The sequence below is a fragment of the Aphis gossypii genome, chromosome 1 (assembly GCF_020184175.1).
Source record: "Aphis gossypii isolate Hap1 chromosome 1, ASM2018417v2, whole genome shotgun sequence".
NCBI lineage: Eukaryota > Metazoa > Arthropoda > Insecta > Hemiptera > Aphididae > Aphis > Aphis gossypii.
Window position 1 is genome coordinate 27,237,974 of NC_065530.1, and position 14,959 is coordinate 27,252,932.

Here is a 14,959-nt window from a genome sequence, read left to right on the forward strand (position 1 = left end):
AATTTGGGTGCTGGTGGTGGTTATTACGCGGTCGCGGTTAAAGACGAAATAACTGGATATCTGAGAGTGAAGAACGGCGGTGGAAGTATCATCTTTTAAATACAAACGTGTTCGAAGAATCATCTCTGCGTATAAATCGATTGCATAAAAATTGAAAAATAAAAATCAATTATGCGTATCGGGAAGGAAGTTGCGACTACGACGTAGCAATAAGATACGACGAAAATATTATCACGATAACGACGGCGGACGCTTTCACTTTTCACTGTGAGCAACATCGGCTATAACAATATTTTAACGTCATATAACATTGTACAGCATCAATAGTGTGATTATTAATCGAATCCCAAAGGCCAACAAAGCTTAGACCGCGGCGACGCGACGCTGCCATACCACTGCCGGTTTTAAAACGAAATCGAGCATAATAGTGTTTCATACAATATACTAGGTTAATCGTATTTATAGGCATATAACTTGTGTATATTAGGTTTCAGTCCACAAAGCATGGTATTCAATATTTAATAATATTTATCGTGTGTTTTTATAGTTTTTGTTTTAATTTAAGTATTTTATCCCTGAATACGAACTATAATATTATTATTTCGTTTTAATACAACGAAAAATAATCTTCTCTTTCATATTTCTACATCGACTAATGAATTCCATATTATTATTAGAATAAGACATCTATATTACAACGTATACAAATATGTTTCCCACTAAGAAACTACTCGTTGACATCGGTCATTACTTATTAATGTACCTTTACTTATTCAACTAATAGTTTAGTTTGATGTTTATTTAAGTAAAACTGAATACTGATGATGGTGCACTGTAGAGATAGGTTATAAAACTTAATATATTATTATACTTCAATAGATATTTTTAACGCAGGGTTTCATTACAACATTATTAGGTAAGTAATAGGCATACTTTCAAAAACCTTTTTAAAATAAATTTATCGTGTAATTACATGTATACACAAGCGTTATAATATTTAAATTCTAATGTACCTATATAATGTTTAGACGTAATCATTATGTCAGTAAAGTAATAATTAATAAGTAAATCGTGGCTATGTACAAAAAAATATCTTTTTACTACACACATTATAAAATTGACCCCGTCATAATATTTTTTAAAATGTATTAGTATTCTATTATGGCTATTATAGTTATTGATTATAATGACTACAATATAGTACACAATATGATAATTTGTAATAGTAAATTTTAACATTATCGTTTTCTGCAAAGTGACACAGTGTGTATATTACATAGACACAAGTAGTGCTATATAGCATAATTTAACCTTTGTGGAATGTCATTTTTCTAACTATTATTGACTATTGTATCTACTAAACTTACCATATTTCACCGGCCGATTTACATAGGAGCTTCACGCAGTCCAGACATCCTCTGGCCGACGCGTAGTGCAGTGCCAGAGCACCGTTGTTGGACCTTTCCAGCACCGGCATGTCTGCTTCCCACAACAGCCACCTGACCACGTTCACTCGACCATATCTGAACAAGAGAGAGAAAGATTTAATATAATAATACATGTGTAATACTATGCACTTAAAACGTTAGCGTTGCGCAGCTGTTAGCAGTAGGTAAACATTATTATTGAATAATCAAAGTTAATTATTGTTTATATTATTATACTGACTAATGAAAGTTTTAATCACGTCATACGCGTAACAATTAAGCAATCAACCGTAGAGAAAACAAAGATTTTTGGATTCGCCAGTCATACTCATACACCATACGTTTTTATCACAAACAACAACAATAATAATAATTATTATTATTATTGGGTATACCTATTCTATTATTTATGTCTTATGTATTAACTGTGTACACGAACAAGAATGTTTAACAATCAATGTTTGTATAAACTTAACATATTGTTCACTCTCAACATGACACGCGCAATTTATGCAGATTTATTTATCAATAATATTTGTACTGTTTGTTTAATATGTGTTAAGATAATATGTCCTACATAACATTATTATGTATAGTAAAATGATTTGAATAAAAATCTTTTAAAATTTTTTTTATGATGTGATAAACGCAATTACTTATTTTAGTTTTGTAAAAATATTGAGTTGATCAATCCTATTTCTATAGCAATAAAAAGTCGATTTTAGATTCTGAGTGGATGAATGATGTATTTTTTTTCTGTCGACACCTTTTAAAGCAATAAAATTACTTTAAATTTCAATTTTGAAGCAGGTTTCTGGTATTATATTGGATCTAGTTCATATTTTTCAGGGGCACTTAAATTGCATCCCGTAAAAAAGGTATAAACGAACGAATAATTGCATGGTTGGGTAGTTAAACATTATTTCCATTTTCAGAGATTATTCGTGGTCTATTATTTATAAAAGGTCTTTTATATTATTTGTTTGATAAATATATGTATTTATAATGTAATATCATAAATTACGAAAATGAATGGAATTTTTTTTCTAGTTGTTGGTTGATGAGCAACAATAAAAAAGTTGTCGTTCATCGTCATAACGATCAATAAAAACTCGGACTTTTATCATCCTGTCTATACTGCGTACTATACCATCAGTTAAATTTTATGTTATAAATATATATGTACCTCTTTATCATCTATCTATATTGTAATATTTATTATTGTATTATAATATATTATTAGGCTTTATAATAATATAATAAATTAATAAAGCTTATGTCTAAACCATTAATTATTTAAATGCTTAATTAAAACAGAATTATATTTACTTGTTACACAAATATAGATTGCATAACAATATTTTTTTAACATAAAATGGCTTGAACGTAGGATATACATTACTTCTAATATTAATCTATTATACATTATATAAGTGTATTGATTTAAAACCATATAATTTCACAATTCTATGAAATAGAAATTTTTTTATTTTGAAAAAGGCGTGTGATGTTGATCACTTTAAATCGTTTAGTCAATATTACATTGATATTATAATTTATAAATAGACACTAGACAACTGTTAGTGAGTTAATTATTTTTTTTTAAAGAAATTACAGGTTATAAGTACTTAGTTGGTTTCTTTTAAAGCATAGCATGGATAAGTTATGTTAGATTAATTATTATTATTATGTTTTTATAGATAATATCACAAATAAATACATTAAAACAACTTTCCTAATCAATTTATATTAAATGATAACCATTGGAATTCGTAATAATTTTATAACTATATACCGCATAAGTTAAAATATCAAGGCTAATCGGTTGAAATCTGTTATATGTCATTAACATTTAAAACGTAGTTTAGATTAATACTTGTTAGTTATTTAGGTATAATATTTGTAATAATGTGTATGTAATTATAATATACTACAATTTTTTTGTTGAAATTATTCTATTTTTACATGCGATAATAAAAGAGTTATAGTATATTGTTTACAATTTAGTATCTTATTTAAAAGTGGTAATTTTGTGAAAAATTGAAAATTTTCTGTTCAAAATTTAGATAGAAAATTTCAAACCAATTAAATAAATGTGTATTGCAACTTTTAAAAATGATGAAATCAAGAATATTAATAAAAAATTAATGATGGAAAGTTGTCACTACCCTAGTGCCCTTATAATCATCAGTCATCACCTTTCAACTGTCACAAAAAAATGTATTATATAAACTATTGTTCCAAGACTAGTTATTTTTAGTTAAAGATATATGAGAATCATAGATTAACGAATAAGTTACACAAGTTTTATCATACTGTTTAACTAATTTATTTAAATAACACCATCTGAATATTCTGAACATTTAACTTTTATTAATGTTATAAATTATACCTACATGTGTATGGATTTTAAGCTAAAAAACCACTTGTGTATAGTTATAATAATGTTTTAATTAGTGATATTAAAAGATGACTAAACTACTCGAGTCGATTCATAGTGCTTAAAATTATTAACAATATATCATACAGGAGAAATAATTAGATAAATAGAATTTTATCAACTTCTATAGGTATATAATATTATATATTATCAATATAATTTTGTTAAAAGGTTGAATGCCTACAATAATTCCATATGCAAACATTTCATTTATTTATACTGTGTGTATAATAATTTAGTTTGATTAACACAGATTTTTTTTTAATTTACAGTGTACGTAGTCGTAAACGGTTGATTTTTTAATTTATATTCCATTAACTATGCACTACAACGTTGATATAGTTTCGCGTACTAGAAAAACAAAACTTACAGAAAACTTAAAGAACAGTTGTTCACTTTACAAGTATGAACGATTTCGTATGTTTTTATTTTAGGCGCTTAAATAATTTTCATTCACGTTATGACAGACGTCAGTTATTTGTCGTTTGTAGGAGAGTACGATTTATTTATTTACATTACCATTTAGAAAAAATAATGTACAATTTGTGTTCGCCTGACGTACAACGAATTCGGCAACACAAAATACGTGCCAGTGTATGTCTATAACGAATAGTGAATGGTCGCGGCGTAGCCGAAGTGGCGCCAGTGGCGATGGTACGGTATAAAATTATATATTTTGTGTTTGTCGCACCGGGGTCACATACTCACATGCATAGGAAACGCGATCCGGCAACGCACACGAACCATGACCGAACTAGTGGTTTATTTGTTCCGGCCGGTGAAGTCCTCGTACATTATAATATATATCTGCGTAGCTGCAGTAAGTAATAATAATAATAATGAAAATTATTATGATGATAATGATAACATAAAACGCATATTATTATCATGATTAGTAATGACTCAACTGTTTTTGCCAAACAGAGCACAAACGTTGGTAAGCGCGTGCGCATACATTATTAGACGTAGGTACTGTCGTATTATATTAAGCTTTTTATCTCACGCAACACGTTAATAACAATATTGTTGTCGACGGTAAAAAGTGGGTATTCCTCTGCAAAATGAGTAGTATGACATAGTGACTGCTGGGTAAGTACCGCAGTATCTGTGTATATGAGCGATTTTGCACATAGCAGTTTAAACTGAGCACCTATAATGGTTAGTTGGTATGTTTTAATTTGTCTTCAGTACAACGTTCGATATCAAATAACTCAAATAATATTAATTAACATAGTGTAATTAGAACCGTATGCCACATATTGAGACATTAAGCATTAACATATCTTCGAGATACAATACACTGTGTTATACCACAACAGTATGAAAAACGAAACACATAAATTATTATGATACTAACTTTGTTATGTACAAAGTACCTACAAAGATATAATAATATGAGTAAAAAAAATAATAATAAAACGTACAGATATATTTTTATTAGCACATTTGTTAATACATAAAATCCAGATTCTGTGATAGTATGACTAATGATCATCATTCATAAAAATGATACAGACGCACAGTAAGATATTTTATTATAGTTATTAATTTATTATTACCAATTGATAGACGATGGTTGTACAAGAAGCGTCCAATTCCAAATTTTCAAAATGCGTCAAAAATTGTTTTTACATAGACATAAAGGTTTACGGTGAATAAGATGTGCTTTAGCACACTTGTTGAAAATGATCCTTTTATATACTCGTATATACATATTATTCGACATCAGTTTTATCTCCATTATAGTTATATTTATATGTTATTAATTATAAGGTTGTTAAACATTGAATTTTTATCATACCTATACATATTTTTTTTTCAAAATTAACTACTTATAAGTATATCGGACAACTGTGACGCCCGGGTTCTCGAAATCGCACTAATCAAACTATTTAATGGAAATTCTTTTTAACAATGTTGATTTACTTAATTCAAAAAACTTGTAGCTTGAAATATTTATATTTATAATATTATAAGAGTCATTAAAAATGGTTTTGCAAAAATATGAAATAAATATAATGTTTGATTTAGTATTTATTAAATTTGGACTATTTTTTCAAATTATAATTATTGTTTATTAATTATTATAACATATTGAGATCATGATCATAGTCTCAATATCTTCCAAACCTAATATTACGGAACTTGGTACGTAAAACACTAAGTTAAATTACAAAAGAGCTCTTCATTCAAATGTTGATTTTTGTGAATCAACATTTTCCAAAAAAAATATTTGTTTACATTTAACGGCTAAATAATTGAATGTTGTAAATTAAAAAAAAAAAAAAATTATCGTTGAAAAATCAAAATGTGTACTAAACATTTTTTATAAGTAGTACAAACAATTTAATGAATTAAAAAATATGGTCTTTATAAATATGTTTAAAAATTTCAGAAACCAGATTTTGAATAAATTAATTATTAAAAGTAAACCGGAATGAGCATTTTTGGTAAATCACTCTGTTTATGGTATGTACAATGATTCCATGATGTGCCATCTTACTGGTACATCAGATTAATCAGAAACCATGATTAATATACATTAAATTTGTATATTTGTACGAAAATGGTTTGAACGAGAAATGAGAATCGAATGGTATGATGAACGTGGAGGAAAAGGCCGATTGTGACTGTGTCATTTACTTCACACTGACTGACCAATGGTGAGAATCCTCGCGTGGCAAATTCGCTCGAGGGTAAACTGTATACACAATGTTGATCGCGGTTTAAGTTTCATTTATAAGCGGGGTTTCTAACCGTGAATTGTTCTAAATGAAAACGGAGAAGACTAACGCTGACAATTTTAAAACTAATTGAAGTTAAACGTAGTATTCAAGAAAATGTGTATATTTATCGGTCAATATTTTAAATATTTGACTAAGAAATATTTTATTGTTAATTACTAAATTACAGTTAACTTTATGAAATCGAAATAAATATATGCTGTAAGACAAATTACGGACATAGACATCACGATTCACGACTGTACAACGAAACAAGCTTCGTTCATGGCCAACAGCAGTCTGCAGAAAGCGAAATCGTATACACTCTAACTGTCGATAATATCAACATTTTGTACTTAATCATGTTAGTATTTATTAATGTATTTCGTCCAGTATTTTTATTGTATGTAACCTAGGAAGATAGGTATTAATAACTCATCGCGGTTTTTATGTTTAAAAACTTCGTGAGACACTTCAGAGGTTAAAAAAATATGAATAATTGTGCAAAAACTATTTTGTATATATTTTTATCTCAACCGAAACATATAGTATTGTGCAAAGTGGACGATCCTTTTGTTGGGTACGAATTCACATGATGAAAAAATGAATTTTTTTATTGGGTTATTAAAGATTATATCTACAACTTACTCCGTACTCGTACAGTACGTATAGCCATATAGGTACTCAAATTATATTAGTTAAAAGTCATAATGATAATAATGTTACAAAGAAGAAATTTTGGTCACTATTTATTTTTTTAAATGCAGTTAAATATTCTTAATGTTTACTTATGGTATATGTAGTAGGTACGAATATTATTGCTATGTACGTAATACTAATAATTATTAATAACACATACTATCGAATAACGTTCAATGTTAAAACGAAATATTATACAGTAAATTTAAATGTCAAAACTAGTTTTTGTGGTCACTGGTCAGCTGTTTAACACAGAACGAGTGGAAAGTTACAAATCCACTTTCGTTGGGTTGTAATAAATTTCGGATGTAATAAAAACGTTTTGATGTTATTGTAATTGGTGGCAGCGGGGAACATTCCCGTTAGAACGACACAATTAAAATATAATATGTAAAACGTTTAATGGTATAGTTTTTAATGTAGAAATCGACAAATATATTATTTTACACGCAGCAAATCCGAAAATAGATATACAAAAATGTAAAATACTACCTACATAAAAGGTAAATCGACAGACGATAGAAAATCTATCGTTATAAAATATACAGACGATACGCTATAAAAGTCGGATCATTTTGATGATTTGACGTCGGTTGATGCAAGTGATAATAAAAATACCAATAATTAATGTCGGATCCAATCACGAAGATTGAGAGTAGTGAAAAATCGTTCATTTAACTGCTAACAACTATAATGCTGTTCATAACATCTGAGGAAGGCACTTGAGTAGTTATATTATTTTAAAAATGTAAAAACAAGGTCCAACTCGGCAACATGTTATACAAATAAATCAGTGAAACAGACAAAGCATAGATCATCGAATAAGTACATAATATATTTTAAAACTGACTATTGTTATTGTTTTTGGGTCCATCGACGATGAATATTTTTTAAAAAAAATCAAAATAAACAAATCGGAAAGAAAATTACAAGAAACCAATAAGTTATATTGTATTAATTGTATAATTGTTATGAGTTTGGATTTAATATTATAAAATATACTGGGAAAAAAGTTCAAAATACCTACAAAAGTAGTATGATATACGAAGAAGAGATTTTAACGCGTTCGATGTTAGCAGTTATATAGGCGACCTCGCCGTCGTTCGTCGAGGTAAAATCCGTGTGTTGTATAATATTTACCTACAGATAACAACATTATAATACGCGTTTATATTTTAAGACTTATAATAATGTCTACGATAATATTCTGCCAACTCGCCGTGCATAATTACGCGATATCTGCGCAGAGTAGTAGTTGTAACCTTACGCGTTCGCGCATCGGCGTAATACCTCAGATTTTCCACTTTGACGCGACACGATTCGGATAGCACGTGCCGGTGTTTCGTGACCACTTCGACGGTCCGACGTCGGACGTGACGCTGTTGCAGCTGGAGGTGGTCGTCGTCGTAGCCGGGCATTAAGCTGTCTTGGAACTCCTCTTGCACCGTCTCCGTCCGGTCCACATGTTCGGCCCTGAGTTCGATGACGGTCGTGTGAAGTCCTGAGTCGTCTGTCCGGTCTTCGTAGTAAAAATCCGTGTCCGAGACCGACGAACAGCCGGCCGCCGTGTCCGAAGCCGACGACGCGGACGACGTTGTCGACGACGACGACGAGGTAGAAGACGATCCGCCGGCACCACAAACGACGACTTCGGTGCTGTCACAAACGTCATCGACCTCGGCTGCATTCGACGCCGCCGCCGCCGCCCGCACACCGGTGCCGTACGAGTCCATCCGAGTGCGGACCTCGACGGCAGGATATCTGGAGCTGATCCTGTGCACGCGCACCTTACGCTTGGAACCGCCCGACTCGGACCTCCGTTGACTGGCCAGCCCTCGCCGTACGCCGTCGGCCGGCCGTTCCGACGACGGCGAAGCCATCACCGCGGACATCAGACACCGGACGCTGTCCAACATGACGACCCGCGCACGACTGCCGGCGAACCGGGCCCGATCCAGGGGCACCCGGACGTTGTATAACCTCCCTCCGCCGCCCCCCGTGTCCGTGTCCGGCCAATGCAGGGTCACCGGAAGTCCAAACAATGTGCCGTGTACGGAGCAGCAACCGTCGTGCGTGTCTCATTTGCGTTCATTGTGTGCGCGGGAGCAACGCGTTCTGTTGTAGTCGCACAACACTCGACACATACCCATTTTTATTTCATGATTTATCGTTTTGTGCGCTGCGAGTGTAAGCTACCGCGTCACAGCGGTCGTGTTTTATGTTTATTTACCCACTGCTATTTCTTCGAAATCGGTCCGTGTTACCGTGGACGTGGTATACTGTGCAGTCGGATACCTATCCGGGTTGAGCCTTGAGCAGTTGAGCGTGTATGCGAATATTATCAGTTTCAGTCGGACTAATGAGTATGACGACGCCGACAGTGTCGACGATTGTTGATTCAATCGCTGCTACTATTTTAATCGACCGACTATTATAATTATATGTAAACGCGTTGATTATAATGACATTCCGTTGACAATAACGCGTTTTATACCCGTCAATGCCACGCTGTTATTTACCGAAAACAATTGATTTTTAACCGCGTCAATGTCGCCTATGTGCCGCCAAGTATAATAATATGTTCGTTTCCCGACTATAATATATTATAATACAATTAAAACTATCACGTAAAAATTCGATTCATCGTAATGAGTATTAATATAGACTAAAAAAGTCGATCTAAAGTCTAAAGTCATTCTAATAACTACCCAGCTGGGCTTAAAGCATAACGCGGGTATGGTTCCTGCATGGGTCTTTGCTATACGGCTGTCAACATTCAAAAGACTAATTATACCTATTTATCCGTACAAACGCCGTCATAACCGTTCAAGATATGACAGATGTGAACTGTTAAACGATGAGATATTGAACAAAAAAAAGATTACTCTGAAACCTTATTATTACACTATTGTTAAACCGAGTGTATTCACTATTGTCAAAACAATATTGTTTATTATATATATATTTATACGAGTAAAAGGTGGTATATTAGGAAACTATAGAAATACCTTAATAAATCACAGCTTATCACTATAGTTATATATAATTGTATGATTGGATATTAACTTTTTACCTAATACTTTACCGTCTATTAACTATGAACTCCACATTTAAAATTCAGTGATACAGTGGTACCCACGTTTCAAAATTAATAAAACAATTGTGAATTTGCATGAACAATGTTAAAAATATTTTGAATTTTTGTCATACACATTGCGAGTATATTATATTTTAGTGTACTATTAGATTAATTTATTATTACATGATATAGGTTATAATACTTGTATGGTTGATGGTTGATATAATAGGTATACGAGGGAAAAGTCGTAATTTGAGTAGGGGAGTGTCATAGACGTTGGATACGGTACAACGATTACTACCACCAGTTACCACTCCCTCGAATTTCAAATGTACGGTTTTTTTTTTTGTGAATATATTGTAATAGTAAAGTTATTTGTAATAAATTCTATTTATATGCATCTTATAAAATGAGTAAGTTATGAACTATGATCATTTTAAAATGTACAGTTTAAAAAAGGTGATAACTTTCTTAAAAATAATATCGATAAAAGGCTACGTGTAGCCATAAGTAATAATCTTACCTTTATACATTGTATAATAGTTCGATTCAGTGGAATATCTAAACTAACAACACATTATTGAAACCGGTGAACGAAAATTTGCTAGGCCGTAAGCGTTTAAGACAGAGACAACACATTCGGGTACGACGCGCGACGCCTTTTTAATTATTAGAAAAATAGAGACTAACGAGTATTTCTCCTATTTCCAAGAGTTTTCTTGGAGGAAAAGATTAGAAATATTGTATGATAAGATTTTAATATTATTAATTAAGGCGGGTTTCCACTACATTCGTCGTGTAAGCGCATAGAAAATTATTTTACACGGTAAGCTTCTGGTATACCAGAAAGTTTATACGTTCCGACCAATCACAGAAAAGTATTTTTGTGCACGTACACGTATGTAGGGAAAACCCGCCTTTATACGTATACGCCGTATACTATACGGTATATTATACCGTATACCGTATAAACGTATTTTAAAACACAATATTGGTTAAAAGAAAATAATATCGGAACACGCGCCATTAAATTAATAACATTTTATCTTTTTATTGATACGTAAAATTTTTAGATAAGTCTTAAGTGTCACTACGAGACGACTGCATTACACATCATTCAATTTACACGTTAAGTTCAATAAACGTGATGCGATATTTGATACGCGGCAGTGCGTTAAAAAAGGTAAATTCATTTTATATATTATATACGCGATAATTCACTTAGGTAGTATATAGGTAGGTAAGAGTTGTCTAGAGTATAATAGCTAAGAATTATAATAGTTCAGCACTGCGGCGGCATAAAGAAGTTATCATCATCGCGCTACACTATGATATTATCATCACCGAGAATATTAATATCAAACGTCTTGTAGGTACTTTGTACTTTGTGTAGTAAATCTTTCTTTTCGTCTATTGACCAAATAATGTATAGCACATTAGAATCCTTTTGTGGTCATACTCTGATAACGGAACGAGAATTTTTCACGGTGCACGCCCTGCCTATACCGTCTAGTATTATTTACGAACGAGTGATAGAGCATTTGATGTTTTCAGTCGACTCGGTATCATATTGTACACATAAGAGTCATTATTATACATATATATGCAATATAAATACGTGTACGATAATCGACGTATTATATTATTGATGTTCGCAGGATTCACTTTCGCCCGTGTCCGAATAATTTAATGTGTTTGGTGAGCTTATATGAAATTCCGAAGGTAAATAACTAGAAAAGTGAACGTATAAAATATATTTTACGAATACCGTACGAGATTATAATAATATTGTATTTCACTAGTGCACGTTTCCTTCTGAACTAATGCGCGCGAATTCTGTTAATCACATAGTCGTCTACCGTTGGAATTATATGGTACCTACATAGTAAAGTATATAAACACGGCTAGTACACCATCTACCTACATAACAATAATAACATACTGTAAGTTATAACAACGCGAAATCTACCGATATAGCCATATAGGTATCATAATATAGAATTTAGATTAGATTTAAAATCGCACTGGCATTGTGTCGGGTTCTTTAATCAATTTCGCCGGAGAACAAAAGTATAATTTTTTTCAATTCGCGTACTATATTATACTATGAACAAAATTTCTTTTTCCCTTAATCAAAATATAATAGATAATATGTATATTGTATCCTTATCGGAATTATTGCATATAATAACGCAAAGTATACCGTATACAATGTTATGCGAATTGATTTAACTATACTTATTAATTTATCCTGTATAGACGCCTATTTTAATGAAATTATATTAATTATATTTTCAATCCTAATTTGGTTTAAGAAACCATTGAATTTGGTATCTATTATTCACAGTTTAAAAAAAAAACCAAACAAAGATAAAAAAAAATACTTTTTTATTTAAAATATATTTAGAAATTATCCTATTGATTATTGATTACCGCTTGTCAGAAAATGTATAGGTATATAATATTGTCACCATTACGATAATATTTCGATGAAAATAATCTTATTTTTCAGGCTCTATATTTCTCTTCATTTAATTTAAAGTTTTTAGTTGAACTACCACCTTTATGTGTATTAGATTTATATTTAAGTACTAGTTAATATCATCATCTAGTATCTACCCATTTACGGTAAATAAAAATCACATAGAGTGACAAAAAATAAATATTTTCTATCGGATCTCATTTAAAGATTCTTAAATTCTTATTTCAAATTCTTCATTAAGCATGCCTTCTTGTAATTGTAAACATTCAGTTATGCAAGCATAAGTTTTAATATTTGTAAGATACTCTTTCCCCTGTTCCCGTAAAATTATGAATCATAAAAAATACACGAAAACAGTCAGCTTTTGTAAAACGACACATTAAAAGTCAATTTTTTTGTTAATTTAGAGTTTAGACGATTTAATATAAATGTATATACAATATACATTATACATATCCACTACAATTTTTCGTACGACCGTATACCTATTATATTATTTGTTATACATACTAACAGCTATTTATTAGCGTCATGGCATCATGTTAAACAGCTTTGAATACTTACTATTAATTGAACTTCTATTACAGTAGGTATGTGATATGATCTAAACTTTTAAAAATTATTGAGAAATAATAATAATTTAAATAACGAAAATATAATGAATGTGCATTTTATATAGATCTTATTGCAAACAATATAAATCGAGGGAATTAATCTAGATTCTAGACTTTTATAAAATTCAGTTTCAAATTTATTGGAGTATATAAATACATATATCGATATTACTTGGGAAACTTAATCGAAATATTTCATTTGGATAATAGGTAATAACTAATAATCATGAATTTACTTTATAAAGATAGATTAAATGATCCTTTTCAAATTTTGTTTAAAAAAAAAGTATTATCTTTTATAATATAGTGCCGCATTAATGTATATATAGGTATAACAAGTATTTTCATTGATCCGCTCCAAAAAAATGTCTGCGGACGTCATTGTATAAAACACAAATGAATTCACAAAACAATGCAGTCTGTGTACTTGGAGATGTATAATATATCAAATAAGAAATCGCAATAGATCGTTTGATGCTTTTCGATTACTGTAATAAAATACAGCAGCGGCGTCGTCTGTGCGGTTAACCAGCTTTATTTACTTTTGGTATTATTTCCCAATCAATAGCGACCTAACCCACGACAACTATAACATATATATATATATAAATGCAAGTAGTACCTAGTCGTAGTATATAATGATGGTGCTACAGTTGTATGAGATGTTCGGTGCCTATGACGACGATTATATTCGAGTTGCGGTCGCAAAAGTATACCGGGCACTGTATCATATTATTATTATATGATTTTAGCTAGCACAGACGAAGACACGATGGGTGGTGGGGTCGAGGTTATGGTCCAGACCGAAAATGAAAACCAATATTATAACTACTAGCGTGTATTTACACGACTGTGTCAGTATTACCTATCGTTGTTCGGCCGGTGCTCTGAGTCACGGACGTAACCGAAAAAGTGAAACTCGGCGCGGTGAACTCGCGGCTCCGGGGCAACATATCGAGTAAAAGATTAAAAAAAAATAAAACCGCGAACGCCGCCGTCTGTGTGCACGCGCGATTGACCTTCTACACGAAACCGACGGCGGCGTATAATCGTCGTCCGGCGCGAGATAGTTTGGATCTCATTTCTCTGTCCGCCGACAAAGGCGGGGACGTTTCGTTTCTCGTTTTTACGATTAGTTTTTATTTTTTATTTTTCCGTTGGTCTTTTGTGCCTTCAGTAAATTTGACTACGGCTGTATGGCGTTCGAAAGACACGGGCGAAATCGACTTGTCGAGTCCCGGGGTGCGTTGCTCATCTTCTGCCCAGCGCGTGGAACCGATATAACAGCTGTGCACATCGCGTAACACGCACACGATATTCACATGGCCACGAGACCTAAACGGCAATAATTAGCATGGAATACATGTGTCTCATAAAATTTTCTAACAACGAAATTAGAGAAACTTATGAAACGTATACTCCGCGTTTCGTGTTTCATTCGGAAGAGAGATAGAGTGAGACGCACGGCAGTGCAACGACGCACCGTGGTCGCTAC

General features: G+C 31.9%; 1 protein-coding gene across 4 annotated transcripts in view; it reads right to left on the bottom strand.

The window, feature by feature from the left end:
- The window catches only part of LOC114129872 (uncharacterized), a 69,844-nt gene that overhangs the window by 36,405 nt on the left and 18,480 nt on the right, over positions 1-14,959 (bottom strand). For 3 of the 4 annotated variants that reach the window (XM_050198990.1, XM_050198989.1, XM_050199001.1), the window contains one exon: positions 1,368-1,523. In XM_050198990.1, the coding sequence (XP_050054947.1) occupies positions 1,368-1,523 (156 nt within the window). Of the gene's footprint in view, positions 1-1,367; positions 1,524-8,579; positions 9,224-14,959 lie in introns of those variants that run through there. The other variant, XM_050198982.1, reaches the window with a different exon arrangement.